General features: G+C 42.8%; 1 protein-coding gene across 1 annotated transcript in view; it reads left to right on the top strand.

The window, feature by feature from the left end:
- The window catches only part of LOC110502894 (UBA-like domain-containing protein 1), a 38,898-nt gene extending 18,777 nt beyond the window's left edge, over nucleotides 1–20,121 (top strand). Inside the window, exon 3 of the mRNA XM_021581241.2 lies at nucleotides 17,872–20,121. Coding sequence (XP_021436916.1) covers nucleotides 17,872–18,198 — 327 coding nt within the window. The 3' untranslated portion in view covers nucleotides 18,199–20,121. The remainder of the gene's footprint in view (nucleotides 1–17,871) is intronic.
- The last annotated feature ends 1,359 nt before the right edge of the window (nucleotides 20,122–21,480 follow it).

The raw sequence follows: 21,480 nt of genomic DNA, 5'->3' as shown, positions 1-21,480 counted from the left end.
TGTCCATAGGACAACAATCAGTCGTATATTGCACAAATCTGGCCTTTATGGAAGAGTGGCAAGAAGAAAGCCATTTCTTAAAGATATCCATAAAAAGTGTCGTTTAAAGTTTGCCACAAGCCACCTGGGAGACACACCAAACATGTGGAAGAAGGTGCTCTGGTCAGATGAAACCAAAATTGAACTTTTTGGCAACAATGCAAAATGTTATGTTTGGCGTAAAAGCAACACAGCTCATCACCCTTAACACACCATCCCCACTGTCAAACATGGTGGTGGCAGCATCATGGTTTGGGCCTGCTTTTCTTCAGCAGGGACAGGGAAGATGGTTAAAATTGATGGGAAGATGGATGGAGCCAAATACAGGACCATTCTGGAAGAAAACCTGATGGAGTCTGCAAAAGACCTGAGACTGGGACGGAGATTTGTCTTCCAACAAGACAATGATCCAAAACATAAAGCAAAATCTACAATGGAATGGTTCAAAAATAAACATATCCAGGTGTTAGAATGGCCAAGTCAAAGTCCAGACCTGAATCCAATCGAGAATCTGTGGAAAGAACTGAAAACTGCTGTTCACAAATGCTCTCCATCCAACCTCACTGAGCTTGAGCTGTTTTGCAAGGAGGAATGGGAAAAAATGTCAGTCTCTCGATGTGCAAAACTGATAGAGACATACCCCAAGCGACTTACAGCTGTAATCGCAGCAAAAGGTGGCGCTACAAAGTATTAACTTAAGGGGGCTGAATAATTTTGCACACCCAATTTTTCAGTTTTTGATTTGTTAAAAAAGTTTGAAATATCCAATAAATGTCGTTCCACTTCATGATTGTGTCCCACTTGTGTCACTTCTCTTGCGTTCAGTGCATGCAGAGTCTGGGTATATGCAACAGTTTGGGCCGCCTGGCTCGTTGCGAACTAATTTGCCAGAATTTTACGTAATTATGACATAACATTGAAGGTTGTGCAATGTAACAGGAATATTTAGACTTAGGGATGCCACCCGTTTGCCAACAGCTCTTCGCAATGCTTCAAGCATTGCGCTGTTTATGACTACAAGCCTATCAACTCCCGAGATTAGGCTGATGTAACCGATGTGAAATGGCTAGCTAGTTAGCGGGGTGCGCGCTAATAGCGTTTCAAACGTCACTCGCTCTGAGACTTGGAGTAGTTGTTCTCCTTGCTCTGCATGGGTAACGCTGCTTCGAGTGTGGCTGTTGTCGATGTGTTCCTGGTTCGAGCCCAGGTTGGGGCGAGGAGAGGGACGGAAGCTATACTGTTACACTGGCAATACTAAAGTGCCTATAAGAACATCCAATAGTCAAAGGTATATGAAATATAAATGGTATAGAGAGAAATAGTCCTATAATTCCTATAATAACCTCAACCTAAAACTTCTTTCTAACCTGGGAATATTGAAGACTCATGTTAAAAGGAACCACCAGCTTTCATATGTTCTCATGTTCTGAGGAAGGAACTTAAACGTTAGCTTTTTTTACATGGCACATATTGTACTTATACTTTCTTCTCCAACACTTTGTTTTTGCATTATTTAAACCAAATTGAACATGTTTAATTATTTATTTGAGGATAAATTGATTTGAATGATGTATTATATTAAGTTAAAATAAAAGTGTTCATTCAGTATTGTTGTAATTGTCATTATTACAAATAAATAAATAATTCGGTGTTGAAAAATCATAATCGGTCGACCGCTAATACACACACATACAGGCACAGTACACACACACAGGCACAGTACACACACAGGCACACACACAGGTACAGCACACACACACACACACACACACACACACACACACACACACACACACACACACACACACAGGTACAGTACACACACAAACACACACAGGTACAGTACAGGCACAGTACACACATACACACACACACACAGATGTACAGTACACACACACATGTACAGTACACACACGCACGCACGCTTTGGTTTCACACACACTCTACTTTGTCTCAACTGATAACTGAGAGTGTTGTCCCGCTTGTACACTACATGACGAAAAGTATGTGGACACCTGCTCGTCAAACATTTCATTCCACTCTTCTGGGAAGGATTTCCACTAGATGTTGGAACATGGCTGCGGGGACTTGCTTCCATTCAGCCACAAGAGCATTAGTGTGGTCGCCACTGATGTTGGGAGATTAGGCCTGGCTCGCAGTCGGGGTTCCAGTTCATCCCAAAGATGTTCAATGTGGTTGAAGTCAGGGCTCTGCAGGCTCGTCAAGTACTTCCACACCGATCTCGACAAACCATTTCTGTATGGACTCGCTTTGTGTACGGGGGCATTGTCATGCTGAAACAGGAAAGGGCCTTCCCCAAACTGTTGCCACAAAGTTGGAAGCACAGAATCATCTAGAATAACATTGTATGCTATAGCGTTAACATTTCCCTTCACTGGAACTAAGGGGCCTAGCCCAAACCATGAAAAACAGCCGCAGACCATTATTCCTTCTCCACCAAACTTTACAGTTGGCACTATGCATTGGGGCAGGTAGCGTTGTCCTGGCATCCGCCAAACCCAGACTCGTCTGTCGAACTGCCAGATGGTGAAGTATGATTCATCACTCCAGAGAACACGTTTCCACTGCTCCAGAGTTCAATGGCTATGAGCTTTACACCACTCCAGCTGACACTTGGCATTGCACATGGTGATCTTATGCATGTGTGCGGCTGCTTGGTCACGGAAACCCATTTCATGAAGCTCCTGACGAACAGTTCTTGTGCTGACATTGCTTCCAGAGGCAGTTTGGTAGTGAGTGTTCTAACAGAGGACAGACACATTTTACATGCTACTCGCTTCAAAACTCGCCGGTCTTGTTCTGTGAGCTTGTGTGGCCTACAACTTTGCGGCTGAGCCATTGTTGCTCCTACACGTTTCCACTTCACAATAACAATCACAGCAGCAAGATTTGTGACCTGTTGCCACAAGAAAAGGGCACCCCTCTGTCTCTCTTTCTGTCTCGGTCTCTTTATCTTTCTATTTCTGTCTCTCTCTGTCTCGGTTTCTGTCTTTGTCTCTCTCTCTCACACTCTGTCAATCTTTTTCTCTCTCTGTCTCTCTGTCTCTCCGACAGTTCAGACACTGCTGGGAGTCTGTGCATCATCATGCGTCTTATCAGGTTGCTTTACAGTGGAACACAGAGACTCATCAATTATTCCATTACCTACCATATTAACATATTAACTAGCATATTATTATATTAATTGCAGGACATCCTAGTCACCTAGCCCCAAGGGTCCCTGATAGTCAGAGGAAGTGTCCCAATAGTCTAAAGTTGATTGTTTTGCTTATCTCCTCTCCTGTATTTGCACAGACTGTATTTGCAAAGGACTGGATCTAGTCAGTCACTTTCTCCCTCTGTCACAACACAGGTCGATAACTTTGGAACAGACCTCCTCATTGGACAGAATGGATTTTGAAAACAATCCTGCACAATTCTACATTATGCTCCGGTACATTCCACATTCAACCAGTTAAGACAGGTGCAGCTTTTTCATGGCTCTCTCAAAAAACTGTAAATACTTCCCTACCCTGTTTATTGAGCAAGGGACGTCATTGGACAGGGATTCATGCCGCGTTCATGTGCTAGTCGGAACTAGGAAACTCAGAAGTTTTCGACTAACTGGTTGAAGTTATACACATGCTGCGTTCAACCAGTTAGCAAGTCGGAAATCAGTCAGCAAATGAACACGAGACTAGAGGGAATGTTGGTGGAGATATAATGTTGGCAAAATAAAAATCAAATCAAATTTCATTGGTCACATACACATGGTTAGCAGATGTTAATGCGAGTGTAGCGAAATGCTTGTGCTTCTAGTTCCGACCATGCAGTATAATCTAACAAGTAATCTAACAATAGAAAGTTACACCTAAAAACTGATCTAAGGTCAGTTATGTGTTTCGCCCACATAATGGTTAGCGTTAAGATTTGGGGAGGGTAAACTGATCCTAGATCATCTGTGCCTAAGGGCAACTTCTACCCAGATCTTTGTGGTTCTCTAGTTAAACTCTCATGGGTCTGTCTGCAAGGGGTGACACGAAACAGCCACCGGAAGTAGAGACAGACAGAGACAACTAACATGTGGTTGAATAAAATGCAGGGCTACAGCATTCATGTAAACGTTTGAACCTCTCCAGGCTGGATAGTGATCGGGAGGAATATCTGCTCCCCTTACAAATTCAACACGTTGCTCCCTGTAAACAGGGTTTTATTCAGGAATGTCGTCGGTCAGAGACATTAGTGAAGAGTGAGGACTGGGGCTTAAGCCTCACCACAGTGGAGGGCTGGTTGGACAGAGAGACAGAAAGGCAGGGTGAAACGTCAGATTGGAGTCCACAGTAAACTTAATGACAGACGTCCTACAGCCTCACCACAGTGGAGGGCTGGTTGGACAGAGAGACAGAAAGGCAGGGTGAAACGTCAGATTGGAGTCCACAGTAAACTTAATTACAGACGTCCTACAGCCTCACCACAGTGGAGGGCTGGTTGGACAGAGAGACAGAAAGGCAGGGTGAAACGTCAGATTGGAGTCCACAGTAAACTTAATGACAGACGTCCTACAGCCTCACCACAGTGGAGGGCTGGTTGGACAGAGAGACAGAAAGGCAGGGTGAAACGTCAGATTGGAGTCCACAGTAAACTTAATGACAGACGTCCTACAGCCTCACCACAGTGGAGGGCTGGTTGGACAGAGAGACAGAAAGGCAGGGTGAAACGTCAGATTGGAGTCCACAGTAAACTTAATGACAGACGTCCTACAGCCTCACCACAGTGGAGGGCTGGTTGGACAGAGAGACAGAAAGGCAGGGTGAAACGTCAGATTGGAGTCCACAGTAAACTTAATGACAGACGTCCTACAGCCTCACCACAGTGGAGGGCTGGTTGGACAGAGAGACAGAAAGGCAGGGTGAAACGTCAGATTGGAGTCCACAGTAAACTTAATTACAGACGTCCTACACACACAAAAAATTATGGTTCCTCAAGGGTTCTTTGGGAATGGTGATGGTTCTACGTGGGTAAACCTTTGAGCCCTTCAATGGTTCTTTACAGTTCACAAAAGGCTATTTGTTCTTTTAGTGATCATTCAAATGTAGGGCCGGCAGCTCATTAGCATATTTTGAGGTGTGATTTGCTCACAGCTCTTTTTGTGCATCCCTGAGTGAGAGTGTCATTCCAGTTGATCTAATGTTGTTGTGTAATGTCAGGACATATTAGTGATGGAAAATCCGGCTCTATTTGCGACTTCAGCTGTTTGACTGCTGCGAGAGAGATTTGCACAATAGGCTATCGTTTGTGAAATGTAGCAGCCGCACAAACTATTGGTTGGAGTGTTGAGCAGAGGCAGGCTGTGTATGTTCTGGTTCTACAAAGCTGTGTCCATCCATAACATTCAATAATCAATTCATTCTTGCACCATGTAATCATTTCCCAGTTATTTCCCTTGTCTATGCTGCCTGCAGCATGATCTATATTATTACATGATAGACAGTTGGTGGTCGGAGCACGTCTCCGGAGCTGCTGACCCAGAGGAGCACATCTCCGGAGCCGCTGAACCAGAGGAGCACGTCTCCGGAGCCCCTGACCCAGAGGAGCACATCTCCGGAGCCGCTGAACCAGAGGAGCACGTCTCCGGAGCCTCTGACCCAGAGGAGCACGTCTCCGGAGCCTCTGACCCAGAGGAGCACGTCTCCGGAGCCGCTGAACCAGAGGAGCACGTCTCCGGAGCCCCTGACCCAGAGGAGCACATCTCCGGAGCCGCTGAACCAGCGGAGCACGTCTCTGGAGCCGCTGAACCAGAGGAGCACGTCTCTGGAGCCGCTAAACCAGAGGAGCACGTCTCCGGAGCCCCTGACCCAGAGGAGCACGTAGTAATCCTGCTTTAGAATTTAGATCAAACAAACAATTAAAATGAAAGAGTCACTCGGAAATACAAATCATGACTCACGAGTCAGTTAAAAAGAGTCTGCGAACTGCACACCACTACTGCAGGTTATACTGTATATGACTATGGCCAGTGTCTTGTGAGAGACCCACTTATGGCCTTCTGTCATTTGAAAATGGTTGACAAAATCAGTCACTAGTTGTCAATTCTCCCCTCAGGGACCCCCAGCTGTTCCAGAGGTAACTGACTTGATTCAACTTGTCAATTCATTCAATAATAACACCTATGGAATTTAACAATATAATATGGCTGACCAGAATAAAACAACCATTATGGTTCTTCAAAACGATTTTCAGATTAAGAAAGGTTATTTTATAGAACCGTTCTCCATAAAGATTCTAGATAGAACCATACAAACGTGTTCTATATAGCCCCAAAAAGGGTTGTAGCCATAGCGAAACTCTTTTTTGGTGCTGAATAGAACCTTTTATTAATGGTTCTTTATAGAATTTTAGGACAGGGTTCTTTATAGTACTATACAGGTTCCATTTAGAACCTTATCAGCATGGTTCTTTATATCAAAAAGGGTTCCGCTATGGTTACAAGCCAAAGAACCCCTATCTGGTACATTTTAGAACCTTTATTTTTGTGTGTATCCATCACCACCAGATCTGTCTTCATCATAACAATGGGCCATCCCCATGACAACGCCTCAGTGTTTGCCTATTTTAGAACACTCTCCTTCTAGAACAAATACACTCTCTCTCTAAATAATGGATGCTGTGGTTGGTAACATGCATTTCTCTTAGTGTGTACATACATGCATTTATGCAACCTTTCTCATTTCAAGTGCACATGCCCCCACTCATCCAATCGGATTTGATGCTTTGCCCTCACGCACTGTCCCAGCACCCATTTCAGCATTACCTGGCTGTGTCCTTCACAGACAGACAGGTCCTCATTTTTATCTTCTGCCAGCCTGATCAAGCTACTATGGCTTTACAGCAGGACGTAATGCTGTAGTCTGCAGTCTGCACAGCCCAGTGTGTGCTGCCTGGCTATGACTGAAAATAAACTGTACACAGACTATTCCTCTGAGCATGTGCTTCCTTCGAGTCTGGATAAACATCAGCACCCTGTCAATGACTGCAAGGTTGAGGACAGACAGACAGACCTCTACAGACACTGACTGCAAGGATGAGGACAGACAGACCTCTACAGACACTGACTGCAAGGATGAGGACAGATAGACCTCTACAGACACTGACTGCAAGGATGAGGACAGACAGACCTCTACAGACACTGACTGCAAGGATGAGGACAGACAGACCTCTACAGACACTGACTGCAAGGTTGAGGACAGACCGACCTCTACAGACACTGACTGCAAGGATGACAGACCGACCTCTACAGACACTGACTGCAAGGTTGAGGACAGACAGACCTCTACAGACACTGACTGCAAGGATGAGGACAGACAGACCTCTACAGACACTGACTGCAAGGATGAGGACAGACAGACCTCTACAGACACTGACTGCAAGGTTGAGGACAGACCGACCTCTACAGACAAGGAGTGTGTTGCAGCCTCTACACTGAGCACCTGTCCTTTTCCCTGTGTGTGTGTGTGTGTGTGTGTGTGTGTGTGTGTGTAGGAGTGAATGTATGTGAGTGAGAAGGGCATATGTGAGCTCAGCAGTAAGACAATCTGGGGTGGTCCATTTAGCGTAGCAGTGTTACATACTAGTGGTGCTAGGGACAGCTGTATGTTCACCCGCAATAGCTAATAACCCATCCACAACCGCCTGACTATATGTGATAAAGTGAAAATCTCAGGCCCACTCCCGACTCTAAACCGCTAATATAGAAAATGCGCTGTAGGCTACAGTCAGACGGCGGATTCTTTTTTTTTGACAGGGTGCAGGATTTAATTTTTCTTAATATATAATTTCTGACATTTTGGTAGGCTATTTGTTAGTCAGCTTGTCTATAATTAGATACATGCAGCTTCTCTCCTGTCATTATATGTTGCCCTAGAAGACTAAATAAACTCTCACGAGAATAATGTTATAAATTGATATAATGACCGCTTCAATCTAGTTGAAATCAGTAAAGTTTTTTCTGTCATCTCAGCTTCTTTGGGGCTCCCAAGTGGCACAAGGGTTTAAGGCACTGCATTTCAGTGCAAAAGCAACACAGTCCCTGGTTCAAATCCAGTTTGAATCACATCTGCCTGTGATTGGGAGTCCCATAGGGTGGCATGCAATGGCCCAGTGTTGTCTGGGTTTGGCTGGGGTAGGCTGTCATTGTAAATAAGAATTTGTTCTTAACTGGCTTGCCAAGTTACATATAGGATAAATACAATTATTTCTTGGAGCAAAGATGTTTAGGGACCAGGGGGAAACAGGAAAGATTTTTCTGCGCAAAATGTCCAAATAACTTCAGTTTGACGGTTGTAAGGAAATAGAAAGCTGTGAAAACGACCCAACATGTTTCTGATCAGATTTCATTTCGGCTTGGATGCATATTTTATGTGGATGAAATACTATCAGCTTTTATGATGCTGATAAAGACAGCACCTCTAACTGCACATTCACATTCTCTCAAGATGCTGATACAAAGAAATCATATTTCTCCACTCCTGTTCCCAAGTCAAAATTTTGCCTACATTTTGGTGTATAATTTTACTGCATGAAAGGGCTATTAATTCTGCAGGAGTTAATATTAAGGCTATGTGAGCGGTTATAGGCCTATAGTCAGTGTCCAGATTTCAGTTTCCATTTAACCCATCTCAACAATAGACTACAGCTCGCTTGCCATCCCATAGGCCTATTTGAAGTCCCCATCTTGTGACTGTGAAATTGGTATAGCGCCTCACAATCATCACCAAATCTTTCCCAAACATTACTTTTCTGGCCCTCACTTCTCTTTTTTTGTCAACTCTCCATTTTGCAGCTTTTTGCCTCCGTGAATCGACGTTAACCTTTTCTGACTGGCGATTGGTGTGTAGGCTATTTGGTGGGAGTACAGTTAGCCCCTAAAGCTTAGGGTAATGCACTAATGCCAGATAGCCTAAAATAAAGAAAAACCTAAATGTAGCCTATAGATATAAATTGCACAACAATGATACATTTATGGATTTTTCAAGGTATTGTTTTCTCTTTACTCAACCTGCCCTTCATCCTCCCTAAACTGTGGGTTATGAGTCAACACGCGTATCACTATTTCAATACCTAAGTAGAGGAAATAGGGAGGAAGTAGAGGGGTTAACCAGGAAGTAGAGGGGTAACCATGAAGGAAAGGGTGTTTCCTCTCGCTGCAGGGTGTCTGTACATACATGGCATGTATTTTGTTATAGGCTAAGAGTGTTGTGTAGACACAGTACTCGTGACCCATTCTCAAAATTAGCATTCATCGTCACAAGTTGGGCTATTCTTGTTTACCTCCGGTCCTGCTGTTGGGAGTTGAAGGCTGTGTAACGTCTTGTTGTAGTTCAGGAATAGATAGTAGCTACAGTGGGGCAAAAAAGTATTTAGTCAGCCACCAATTGTGCAAGTTCTCCACTTAAAAAGATGAGAGAGGCCTGTAATTTTCATCATAGGCACACTTCAACTATGACAGACAAAATGAGCAGAAAAAATCCAGAAAATCACATTGTAGGATTTAATGAATTTATTTGCAAATTATGGGGGAAAATAAGTATTTGGTCACCTACAAAACAAGCAAGATTTCTGGCTCTCACAGACCTGTAACTTCTTCTTTAAGAGGCTCCTCTGTCCTCCACTCGTTACCTGTATTAATGGCACCTGTTTGAACTTGTTATCAGTATAAAATAAACCTGTCCACAACCTCAAACAGTCACACTCCAAACTCCACTATGGCCAAGACCAAAGAGCTGTCAAAGGACACCAGAAACAAAATTGTAGACCTGCACCAGGCTGGGAAGACTGAATCTGCAATAGGTAAGCAGCTTGGTTTGAAGAAATCAACTGTGGGAGCAATTATTAGGAAATGGAAGACATACAAGACCACTGATAATCTCCCTCGATCTGGGGCACCACGCAAGATCTCACCCCGTGGGGTCAGAATGATCACAAGAACGGTGAGCAAAAATCCCAGAACCACACAGGGGGACCTAGTGAATGACCTGCAGAGAGCTGGGACCAAAGTAACAAAGCCTACCATCAGTAACACACTACGCCGCCAGGGACTCAAATCCTGCAGTGCCAGATGTGTCCCCCTGCTTAAGCCAGTACATGTCCAGGCCCGTCTGAAGTTTGCTAGAGAGCATTTGGATGATCCAGAAGAAGATTGGGAGAATGTCATATGGTCAGATGAAACCAAAATATAACTTTTTGGTAAAAACTCAACTCATCGTGTTTGGAGGACAAAGAATGCTGATTTGCATCCAAAGAACACCATACCTACTGTGAAGCATGGGTCTGGAAACATCATGCTTTGGGGCTGTTTTTCAGCAAAGGGACCAGGACGACTGATCTGTGTAAAGGAAAGAATGAATGGGGCCATGTATCGTGAGATTTTGAGTGAAAACCTCCTTCCATCAGCAAGGGCATTGAAGATGAAACGTGGCTGGGTCTTTCAGCATGACAATGATTCCAAACACACCGCCCGGGCAACGAAGGAGTGGCTTCGTAAGAAGCATGTCAAGGTCCTGGAGTGGCCTAGCCAGTCTCCAGATCTCAACCCCATTGAACATCTTTGGAGGGAGTTGAAAGTCCGTGTTGCCCAGCAACAGCCCGAAAACATCACTGCTCTAGAGGAGATCTGCATGGAGGAATGGACCAAAATACCAGCAACAGTGTGTGAAAACCTTGTGAAGACTTACAGAAAACATTTGACCTCTGTCATTGCCAACAAAGGGTATATAACAAAGTATTGAGATAAACTTTTGTTATTGACCAAATACTTATTTTCCACCATAATTTGCAAATAAATTCATTAAAAATCCTACAATGTGATTTTCTGGATTGTTTTTCTCATTTTGTCTGTCATAGTTGAAGTGTACCTATGGTGAAAATTACAAGCCTCTCTCATCTTTTTAAGTGGGAGAACTTGCACAATTGGTGGCTGACTAAATACTTTTTTGCCCCACTCTATATGGGGCTGCCTGTGTAACGTCTTGTTGTTGAGGTCAGGAATAGACAGTAGTCTATAATAATAATATCGATGTGGAGTACAGGAAACTGGCCCTGGAACAACTAGGCCTCTGGGAGTGAGATGCTGTGTCTTGTTGCTACAACACTCTGAGGAGTGTGTTATGAAGACAGTGTTTACGCCTGCCTGGCTCGGCTCCTGAACTGCAGGGAGGTGATGGTTGGCTGGTGTTGTTTTTTGCAGGGTAGGGGGTTGTACTGTAGATGTTGTGACATTGTCTTCACCCCCACCACTATCACCTTCACTGAAGGAATTACTACCAGAGATGGCGCCGTGACAATGGGGAGGGAGGATGGTGAGGATGGGGGTTGGCAGAGAGATATGTCAGGGTACTGCTAACAGGATGTGAGGTCGTGGAGAGGCTGAACCCACACACAGGTTGTTAGGAACCGAACAGAGAAAAGTGTGGGAGGAATGTCGTCAGGATCCCCAGGGAGAGAAAGGATGGGATTCCCCTACATTCCCCTCTATGTTGGACTGACCATATACAGGCTTAGATACTGGCCTCCTCATCCTGGATGCAGTGATGGTGTGTAACATATAGTGATGGTGTGTAACATATAGTGATGGTGTGTAACATATAGGGATGGTGTGTAACATATAGTGATGGTGTGTAACATATAGTGATGGTGTGTAACATATAGGGAGGGTGTGTAACATATAGGGATGGTGTGTAACATATATTGATGGTGTGTAACATATAGGGATGGTGTGTAACATATAATGATGGTGTGTAACATATAGGGATGGTGTGTACCATATAGTGATGGTGTGTAACATATAGTGATGGTGTGTAACATATAGTGATGGTGTGCAACATATAGTGATGGTGTGTAACATATAGTGATGGTGTGTAACATATAGAGATGGTGTAGTGATGGTGTGTAACATATAGCGATGGTGTGTAACATATAGTGATGGTGTGTAACAAATAGGGATGGTGTAGTGATGGTGTGTAACATATAGTGATGGTGTGCAACATATAGTGATGGTGTGTAACATATAGTGATGGTGTGTAACATATAGGGATGGTGTAGTGATGGTGTGTAACATATAGGGATGGTGTGTAACATATAGTGATGGTGTGTAACATATAAGGATGGTGTGTAACATATATAGTGATGGTGTGTAACATATAGGGATGGTGTGTAACATATAGGGATGGTGTGTAACATACAATGATGGTGTGTAACATATAGGGATGGTGTGTAACATATAGTGATGGTGTGTAACATATAGTGATGGTGTGTAACATATAGTGATGGTGTGTAACATATAGGAATGGTGTGTAACATATAGTGATGGTGTGTAACATATAGGGATGGTGTGTAACATATAGTGATGGTGTGTAACATATAGGGATGGTGTGTAACATATAGTGATGGTGTTTTTACATATAGTGATGGTGTGTAACATATAGTGATGGTGTGTAACATATAGTGATAGTGTGTAACATATAGGGATGGTGTGTAACATATAGGGATAGTGTGTAACATATAGTGATGGTGTGTAACATATATAGGGATGGTGTGTAACATATAGTGATGGTGTGTAACATACAGTGATGGTGTGTAACATATAGGGATGGTGTGTAACATATAGGGATGGTGAGTAACATATAGTGATGGTGTGTAACATATAGGGATGGTGTGTAACATATAGGGATGGTGTGTAACATATAGGGATGGTTTGTAACATAGTGATGGTGTGTAACATATAGGGATGGTGTGTAACATATAATGATGGTGTGTAACATATAGGGATGGTGTGTACCATATAGTGATGGTGTGGAACATATAGTGATGGTGTGTAACATATAGTGATGGTGTGCAACATATAGTGATGGTGTGTAACATATAGTGATGGTGTGTAACATATAGAGATGGTGTAGTGATGGTGTGTAACATATAGCGATGGTGTGTAACATATAGTGATGGTGTGTAACAAATAGGGATGGTGTAGTGATGGTGTGTAACATATAGTGATGGTGTGCAACATATAGTGATGGTGTGTAACATATAGTGATGGTGTGTAACATATAGGGATGGTGTAGTGATGGTGTGTAACATATAGTGATGGTGTGTAACATATAGTGATGGTGTGTAACATATAGGGATGGTGTGTAACATATAGTGATGGTGTGTAACATATAAGGATGGTGTGTAACATATATATAGTGATGGTGTGTAACATATAGGGATGGTGTGTAACATATAGGGATGGTGTGTAACATACAATGATGGTGTGTAACATATAGGGATGGTGTGTAACATATAGTGATGGTGTGTAACATATAGTGATGGTGTGTAACATATAGGGATGTGTGTAACATATAGTGATGGTGTGTAACATATAGGAATGGTGTGTAACATATAGTGATGGTGTGTAACATATAGGGATGGTGTGTAACATATAGTGATGGTGTGTAACATATAGGGATGGTGTGTAACATATAGTGATGGTGTTTTTACATATAGTGATGGTGTGTAACATATAGTGATGGTGTGTAACATATAGTGATAGTGTGTAACATATAGGGATGGTGTGTAACATATAGGGATGTGTGTAACATATAGTGATGGTGTGTAACATATAGTGATGGTGTGTAACATATAGTGATGGCGTGTAACATACAGTGATGGTGTGTAACATATAGGGATGGTGTGTAACATATAAGGATGGTGTGTAACATATAGTGATGGTGTGTAACATATAGGGATGGTGTGTAACATATAGTGATGGTGTGTAACATATAGAGATGGTGTGTAACATATAGTGATGGTGTGTAACATATAGGGATGGTGTGTAACATATAGTGATGGTGTGTAACATATAGGGATGGTGTGTAACATATAAGGATGGTGTGTAACATATAAGGATGGTGTGTAACATAGTGATGGTGTGTAACATACAGTGATGGTGTGTAACATATAGTGATGGTGTGTAACATATAGGGATGGTGTGTAACATATAGAGATGGTGTGTAACATATAGGGATGGTGTGTAACATAGTGATGGTGTGTAACATATAGGGATGGTGTGTAACATATAAGGATGGTGTGTAACATATAAGGATGGTGTGTAACATAGTGATGGTGTGTAACATACAGTGATGGTGTGTAACATATAGGGATGGTGTGTAACATATAGGGATGGTGTGTAACATATAGAGATGGTGTGTAACATATAGGGATGGTGTGTAACATAGTGATGGTGTGTAACATATAGGGATGGTGTGTAACATATAAGGATGGTGTGTAACATATAAGGATGGTGTGTAACATATAGAGATGGTGTGTAACATATAGTGATGGTGTGTAACATATAGGGATGGTGTGTAACAAATAGTGATGGTGTGTAACATATAGGGATGGTGTGTAACATATAAGGATGGTGTGTAACATAAGGATGGTGTGTAACATATAAGGATGGTGTGTAACATAGTGATGGTGTGTAACATACAGTGATGGTGTGTAACATATAGTGATGGTGTGTAACATATAGGGATGGTGTGTAACATATAAGGATGGTGTGTAACATATAAGGATGGTGTGTAACATATAGAGATGGTGTGTAACATATAGTGATGGTGTGTAACATATAGGGATGGTGTGTAACATATAGTGATGGTGTGTAACATATAGGGATGGTGTGTAACATATAAGGATGGTGTGTAACATATAAGGATGGTGTGTAACATATAAGGATGGTGTGTAACATAGTGATGGTGTGTAACATACAGTGATGGTGTGTAACATATAGTGATGGTGTGTAACATATAGTGATGGTGTGTAACATAGTGATGGTGTGTAACATACAGTGATGGTGTGTAACATAACTGTATGTTACACACCATCACTGTATGTTACACACCATCACTATATTATATACAGTATGTACAAGAACAGTGTCAATAACAATATCAGTGATAGATGAGGTATATATATATATATGCATACAATCAGGGGTAAAGTGGCTGAGCAGCAGGATAACAAAATAAATCGAATCAACAACGTTTGGTGTGTGTTAGGAGAGAGTCATTTGAATAGAGGCACTGCAGATTGTGCTGATGACTGGTCCGTCCGAACCACGCATGAACAAGGAAAACTATATTTGGAGAGCCTGTTTCTGTCCTGCCCTTGACTTTGATGCAGGGCATCTGATGTCCATAGCCTCTTTGTTGCAAAACTCCCTGATTTTCTCAAAAATATAAGTTTGTCTAGCAGTGTCCAGTCCAGGTGGTGCTTGTACAGGCAGAACATCTATGGGAGGAAGGATGTCGGCGTTGCGCAGCAGCTAAAACCTGGTCCCGACTGAGTACAATGCTCCTTGGTGACAACAACACCAGGCTTCAGAGCATCGAAGCTGTAAAACAAGAAATAACAAAAAGACATTACAACCTTGAACTACATCAATTCACCTCCCAAGTTTAGATAGGAAGAATAAGCTCATACAATTCAATGAAAATGCTATTCACCTGAAGAGCTGGTACTGCTTGAACTGTGGCAGCGACCTAAAGTACGCAGTCAGGTGTTGTTGCCAGCCATAGCGTTCCACCAGCACCGTACCATCCTCCAGTCCAACCAGCTGTGGGATGTTGACCCATGTCACCGTGCTGTTCTTCACAACACCAGCAATCTCAGACAAAGTGTTCACTCTTGTCTTTCTGAAGTGCTGTTTGATGAGGCTGAAGCACCAGTCAGGGGCAACTTGGTGTGGCCTGGGATCAGGAAGTGAAGGTCCAGACTGTGAGCTTGTGCATGGTCCGCCAGGCACAATACCAGAGCACAAACTTGTTCTTGTTTTGGCCACTGCAGTTATCACAATTCAGGTCCACATGTGTTTCCCCAACTCCGTAGTTGGTGAAGAAATGGTGCATGCAGTTGATGACCGCGCTGCTGCCTTTGCTGGATGACATGCTTTCATCAATCAAGTAGTTGACTTGTTGTGGTATTCCTTCACCAGACACCAAACAAGCCACACTTGCGAGGAGTTATTAACAATTCGATGGGACTTGGCTGCATAGAGCCAGAAGAATAGTGCACCTGCAAACAACAAAATAACATTAAGATAAGTTCATGAAAAGAAAATGTAAAGTAAAACTTAATACCATTTTTTTAATGCATCATTGTCAGCTAAGTTTAACTTACCTACAAATGTGCAGAGCTGCAGAACTGCATACAGGAACATCATCTTGGAAACTGGACGTTGAAATAATAACACAAGTAATGACAATCATATTGGAGGTCAATTAAATAGTAAAGACGTGTTGTTTATGCTTTACATACCAAGGTGTAACCTGTGCTTGCTTGGTCTTTTTGATGGGAGGCATTAGACCATTCTCCTTGTATGACTGGTGGAGGAGAGTCAGGTGTGTTCTACAGGTCTTTTTGATGGGAGGCATTAGACCATTCTCCTTGTATGACTGGTGGAGGAGAGTCAGGTGTGTTCTACAGGTCTTTTTGATGGGAGGCATTAGACCATTCTCCTTGTATGACTGGTGGAGGAGAGTCAGGTGTGTTCTACAGGTCTTTTTGATGGGAGGCATTAGACCATTCTCCTTGTATGACTGGTGGAGGAGAGTCAGGTGTGTTCTACAGGTCTTTTTGATGGGAGGCATTAGACCATTCTCCTTGTATGACTGGTGGAGGAGAGTCAGGTGTGTTCTACAGGTCTTTTTGATGGGAGGCATTAGACCATTCTCCTTGTATGACTGGTGGAGGAGAGTCAGGCACACCGTCAGACACACCTGGCTAACTTGATGGGTTGTGTAATCATCTGGCAAAGTGGAGTCTTTTTTGTTCAGACATGCTAGCTAAACAATGTAGCATAATGCCAATCCATAGAGTACTAGCAATACAAACCGATTGTCATAGCTAGCTTGGCATTCTGAGATAACATTACTACACACAGATCATAGATGTAATGTTAGCTAGCGAGCCAGCCAGCCATCTAACATCAGCTAGCTAGCTAACAGTAAGCTTTAACTTGGTCTTTTATTTTTATACCTGAAGCTAGCTAGCTAAACAATGAACCATAATACCAATCCTTAGAGTACTAGCAATACAAACCGATTGTTGTAGCTAGCTAAAGTTAACCAAATAGGTTAATGCTTTTTTGCAGTGTTTACTGACACCAGCCATATTCAACCGGTGTTGAGCGTGTGTACATTCATCAGTTCTTCTGTGCTCTGGCACACTCGGACAGAGTGCTCTGACACAGTTGTTTGTGTTGACGTTCTATTGAAATGGATACTTGCATAGTGGAGTCTTTTGTTAAGTTTTACTACACAATACATTTTTTATAAGCAGCGTTAGACAGGATTACCTACACATACTGACCAGCTCAAATAGACAGAAGCATGCTATACGGCAGACCAGTCCAAACTCTCAGCGTATGGGGCAGCGGGTAGCCTAGTGGTTATAGCGTTGGTCTAGTAACCGAAAGGTTGAAAGATCGAATCCCCGAGCTGACAAGTTAAAAATCTGTTGTTCTGCCCCTGAACAAGGAAGTTAACCCACTGTTCCCAGGCTGTCTTTGAAAATAAGAATTTGTTCTCAGGTAACTTGCCTAGATAAATAAAAATTAAGGCAATTGAAAATTCACAAGGCATTTCTGCCCAAAAAACTATTTTGAGTTCAAACAGCTCTCCTGTGAAGTATTGACCATGACATACGCCTAGTTTCCTGAAACGTGTCACACACAGTGACGTTTATGAACAGTATGGGCTCCTCCTCTTCTGTCCCTCTAACATCTCTGTCTCTCTCCTCCAGATGTGCACCCCAGCTAACACACCGGCCACCCCACCCAACTTCCCTGACGCCCTCACCATGTTCTCCCGGCTGAAGGCCTCAGAGAGCTTCACCACCAGCAGCCCCATGGCCTCCATGGCCACCTCTCCCCCTCCTCCACACGATTGCTGGGGCGTGCCACCGCCCCCCATGCCCATGAGCGGCCCACAGGGTCAGGGACTCTGGATTCAGAGGGAGCCACCCTCCCACCCCGCAGCCTGGCCCACGGGGGTCACCATTAACCCCCACACCCACCAACACCCGGCCACCGAACAGAAGGCGAGTGTGGCCATGGAGGCCGAGAGATGAGGGGCCAGGACTGGACGGCCCTGGGGGGAGGAAGGGAGAGGAAGGGATGGGTGAGGAGGAAAGGAAAGGTGAAGGTGTCTCTTTCCAATTGAGGATGGGAGGGTGGAGACAAAGACAGCTACGTAAACCAAGAAAAACCAAGCAACTACATAATGTGGACATTTCAACAAGAGGTGGAGAAAATGATTCAAATAAGGAATCAAAAGGAAAACATTTTAATGGAAAAAGCAGTGCACACACTTAGCAATAAGAGAGCAACTGAAATCTTTGTTAGTTTGTTTTTCTTCTCTCTCAGTAAATGTATAGATAAGACAAAGAAATGTATGGCACTAAAGGTAATCACCATCATGCTGATGTTTTCTGACATTTAAAAGGCAGCAACTGTTCTCTTGTTCTTCTTCTTTTCTTTTTGTCTGTCCATCCAGTGTTTTCCCTCTACTGGGGACCTGTGATAAGATGTGTTTGTGTTGCATGGAGAGAGAGAATCTGTCCATCCAGTGTTTTCCCTCTACTGGGGACCTGTGATAAGATGTGTTTGTGTTGCATGGAGAGAGAGAATCTGTCCATCCAGTGTTTTCCCTCTACTGGGGACCTGTGATAAGATGTGTTTGTGTTGCATGGAGAGAGAGTATCTGTCCATCCAGTGTTTTCCCTCTACTGGGGACCTGTGATAAGATGTGTTTGTGTTGCATGGAGAGAGAGTATCTGTCCATCCAGTGTTTTCCCTCTACTGGGGACCTGTGATAAGAAGTGTTTGTGTTGCATGGAGAGAGAGAATCTGGCAGTGTAATGTTTTACTCTAGTATTCTCAACATGTGTCTGTGTGCAGTGTAACTGTCACGCACACTTACACACTCAACTAGCGAGCAGAAGAAACAGTGACATAGTTTTCATTACCCATCGGAAGGTGGAACTCTTCTTACCTCACCTGGTGGTCACCTGACTTTTTTCAGCCTATCAGGGATTCTCAACTGTTTGACAATGCAGAACATTTTTTTTAAACTGATTGTAATTTTTCAACTCTGGTATTTTGTCATGACGATGACACTGTTCACTGCTATAGCTTTTCTTTCCAACGAAGGGTGATGCTTTACTATTAACCTGTTCTGGAAGATAGAACTGGCCACTGCAATGGTTTTGCAGATTTGGGTATTATATAAAAATCATGGTTTGATATATTAAAGTTCATGTTTTTCTTGGTGGGAGGGATGGGTGGGGTTTTGGAGGATTCGAGAGTGGGCGGGAGTTGTTTATGTTGTGTTTGGGAAGAGCCAATCGGAGAAGCTAAAAATAAATCTACAGAAAAAACAGACTACTATAAATACATTGACCATTTGTAAAGCAGATCTTGACACTTTGCATGAGGGATACTGTCTTGTAGCAAACACTTGAAACCGAGACGTGTTTCTGGCTGTTGGCGCAGGGGATACTACATGGTTTATCCCTCTGATTTATCATTTGTATAGCAGCATAACATACAACTGGTTATGATCACACGTGTACTGTGATCCTGCCTACAGCAGATTATGTAAAGCATTGATTAAGACATTATTCACATGCAGGGTCAGCCCCGTTCAGTTTTGTTGTCCTTGGGTTATTTCAATTGAATAAAGAATATAAAATAAACCCAGCTAGAAATCTTTGTTTATGTAAGTTCTTTTTTTAGGCAGAACATTTTCAGGAAAATATAATTATAATTCTGAGTAAACCATCTTTAATTTTACTAAAATAATGTTTCAGTTCATCCCTTTTCCATCATTTTTGTTTGAATCTGGGAATCTTGGGATGGCCTATACCTGATTGGTTTCTCAGTGTATGTTTCCCCCTGTGTGACTGTATTACCATTCCCACAATATTTGTGGACTACCTGATAATTAACTTAGCATTTTTTGTGTTCCTAAATAAATAATGTATGTCAACCTACACAGTATTATCTCTCTTTAGTTGTGACTGAACTGAATGTAGCCATCAGTTGGTGAAAGATATAGAGATAGATTTAGAGAAGAGATGGGTAGATATAGATAGAGACCGTGTCTGTGCCTCGATCTAGGTTGGGCAAAACTAAACATGGCCGTGTTCACTTTAGCAATCTCACTGGAATAAAGACCTCCTCCATTCCTGTCATTATTGGAAGACGTTATGATATCTCACATCTAAAAATAGGGCTACTTAATGTTGGAACCCTCACTTCCAAGGCAGTTATAGTCAATTAACTAATCACTGATCAGAATCTTGATGTGATTGGCCTGACTGAAACATGGCTTAAGCCTGATGAATTTACTGAGTTGAATGAGGCATCACCTCCTGGTTACACTAGTGACCATATCCCCCACTCATCCCGCAAAGGCAGAGGTGTTGCTAACATTTACGATAGCAAATAAAACATCTTTAAAAACGACTGGGTTTTCATCTTCTGAGCTTCTAGTCATGAAATCTATGCAGCCTACTCAATTACTTTTCATAGCTAAAGTTAACAGGCCTCCTGGGCCATATACAGCATTCCTCACTGAGTTCCCTGGATTCCTATCGGACTTTGTAGTCATGGCAGATAATATTCAAATTTTTGGTGACTAATTTTCACATGGAAAAGTCCACAGACACACTCCAAAAGGCTTTTGGAGCCATCATCGACTCAGTGGGTTTTGTCCAACATGTCTCCAGACCTACTCACTGCCAGTCATACTCTGTCCTATGGAATAAATGTAGTGGATCTTAATGTTTTTCGTCATAATTCTGGACTATCGGACCACCATTGTATTGCGTTTGCAATTGCAACAAATAATCTTCTCAGACCCAAACCAAGGATCATCAAAAGCCATTCTATAAATTCTCGGACAACCTAATGATTCCTAGATGCCCTTCCAGACTCCCTCCACCTACCCAAGGACGTCAGAGTACAAAAATCAGTTAACCACCTAACTGAGGAACTCAATTGAACCTTGTGTAATACCCTAGATGCAGTCGCACTCCTAAAAGCAAAAAACATTTGTCATAAGAAACTAGCTCCCTAGTATACAGAAAAAACCTGAGCTCTGAAGCAAGCTTCCAGAAAATTGGAAAGGAAATGGAGCTACACCAAATTGGAAGTCTTCCGACTAGCTTGGAGAGACGGTACAGTATCGACGAGCCCTCACTGCTGCTACATCATCCTATTTTTCCAACTTAATTGAGGAGAATAAGAACAACTCAAAATGTATTTTTGATACTGTCGCAAAAAGCAGCATTCCCCAAGAGAGGATGGCTTTCACTTCAGCAGTGATAAATTCATGAACTTCTTTGACG

The sequence above is a fragment of the Oncorhynchus mykiss genome, chromosome 23, assembly GCF_013265735.2.
Source record: "Oncorhynchus mykiss isolate Arlee chromosome 23, USDA_OmykA_1.1, whole genome shotgun sequence".
Classification (NCBI taxonomy): domain Eukaryota; kingdom Metazoa; phylum Chordata; class Actinopteri; order Salmoniformes; family Salmonidae; genus Oncorhynchus; species Oncorhynchus mykiss.
The sequence above is the reverse complement of the archived record's forward strand: the minus strand, read 5'-3'. Positions and strand labels throughout refer to the sequence as shown.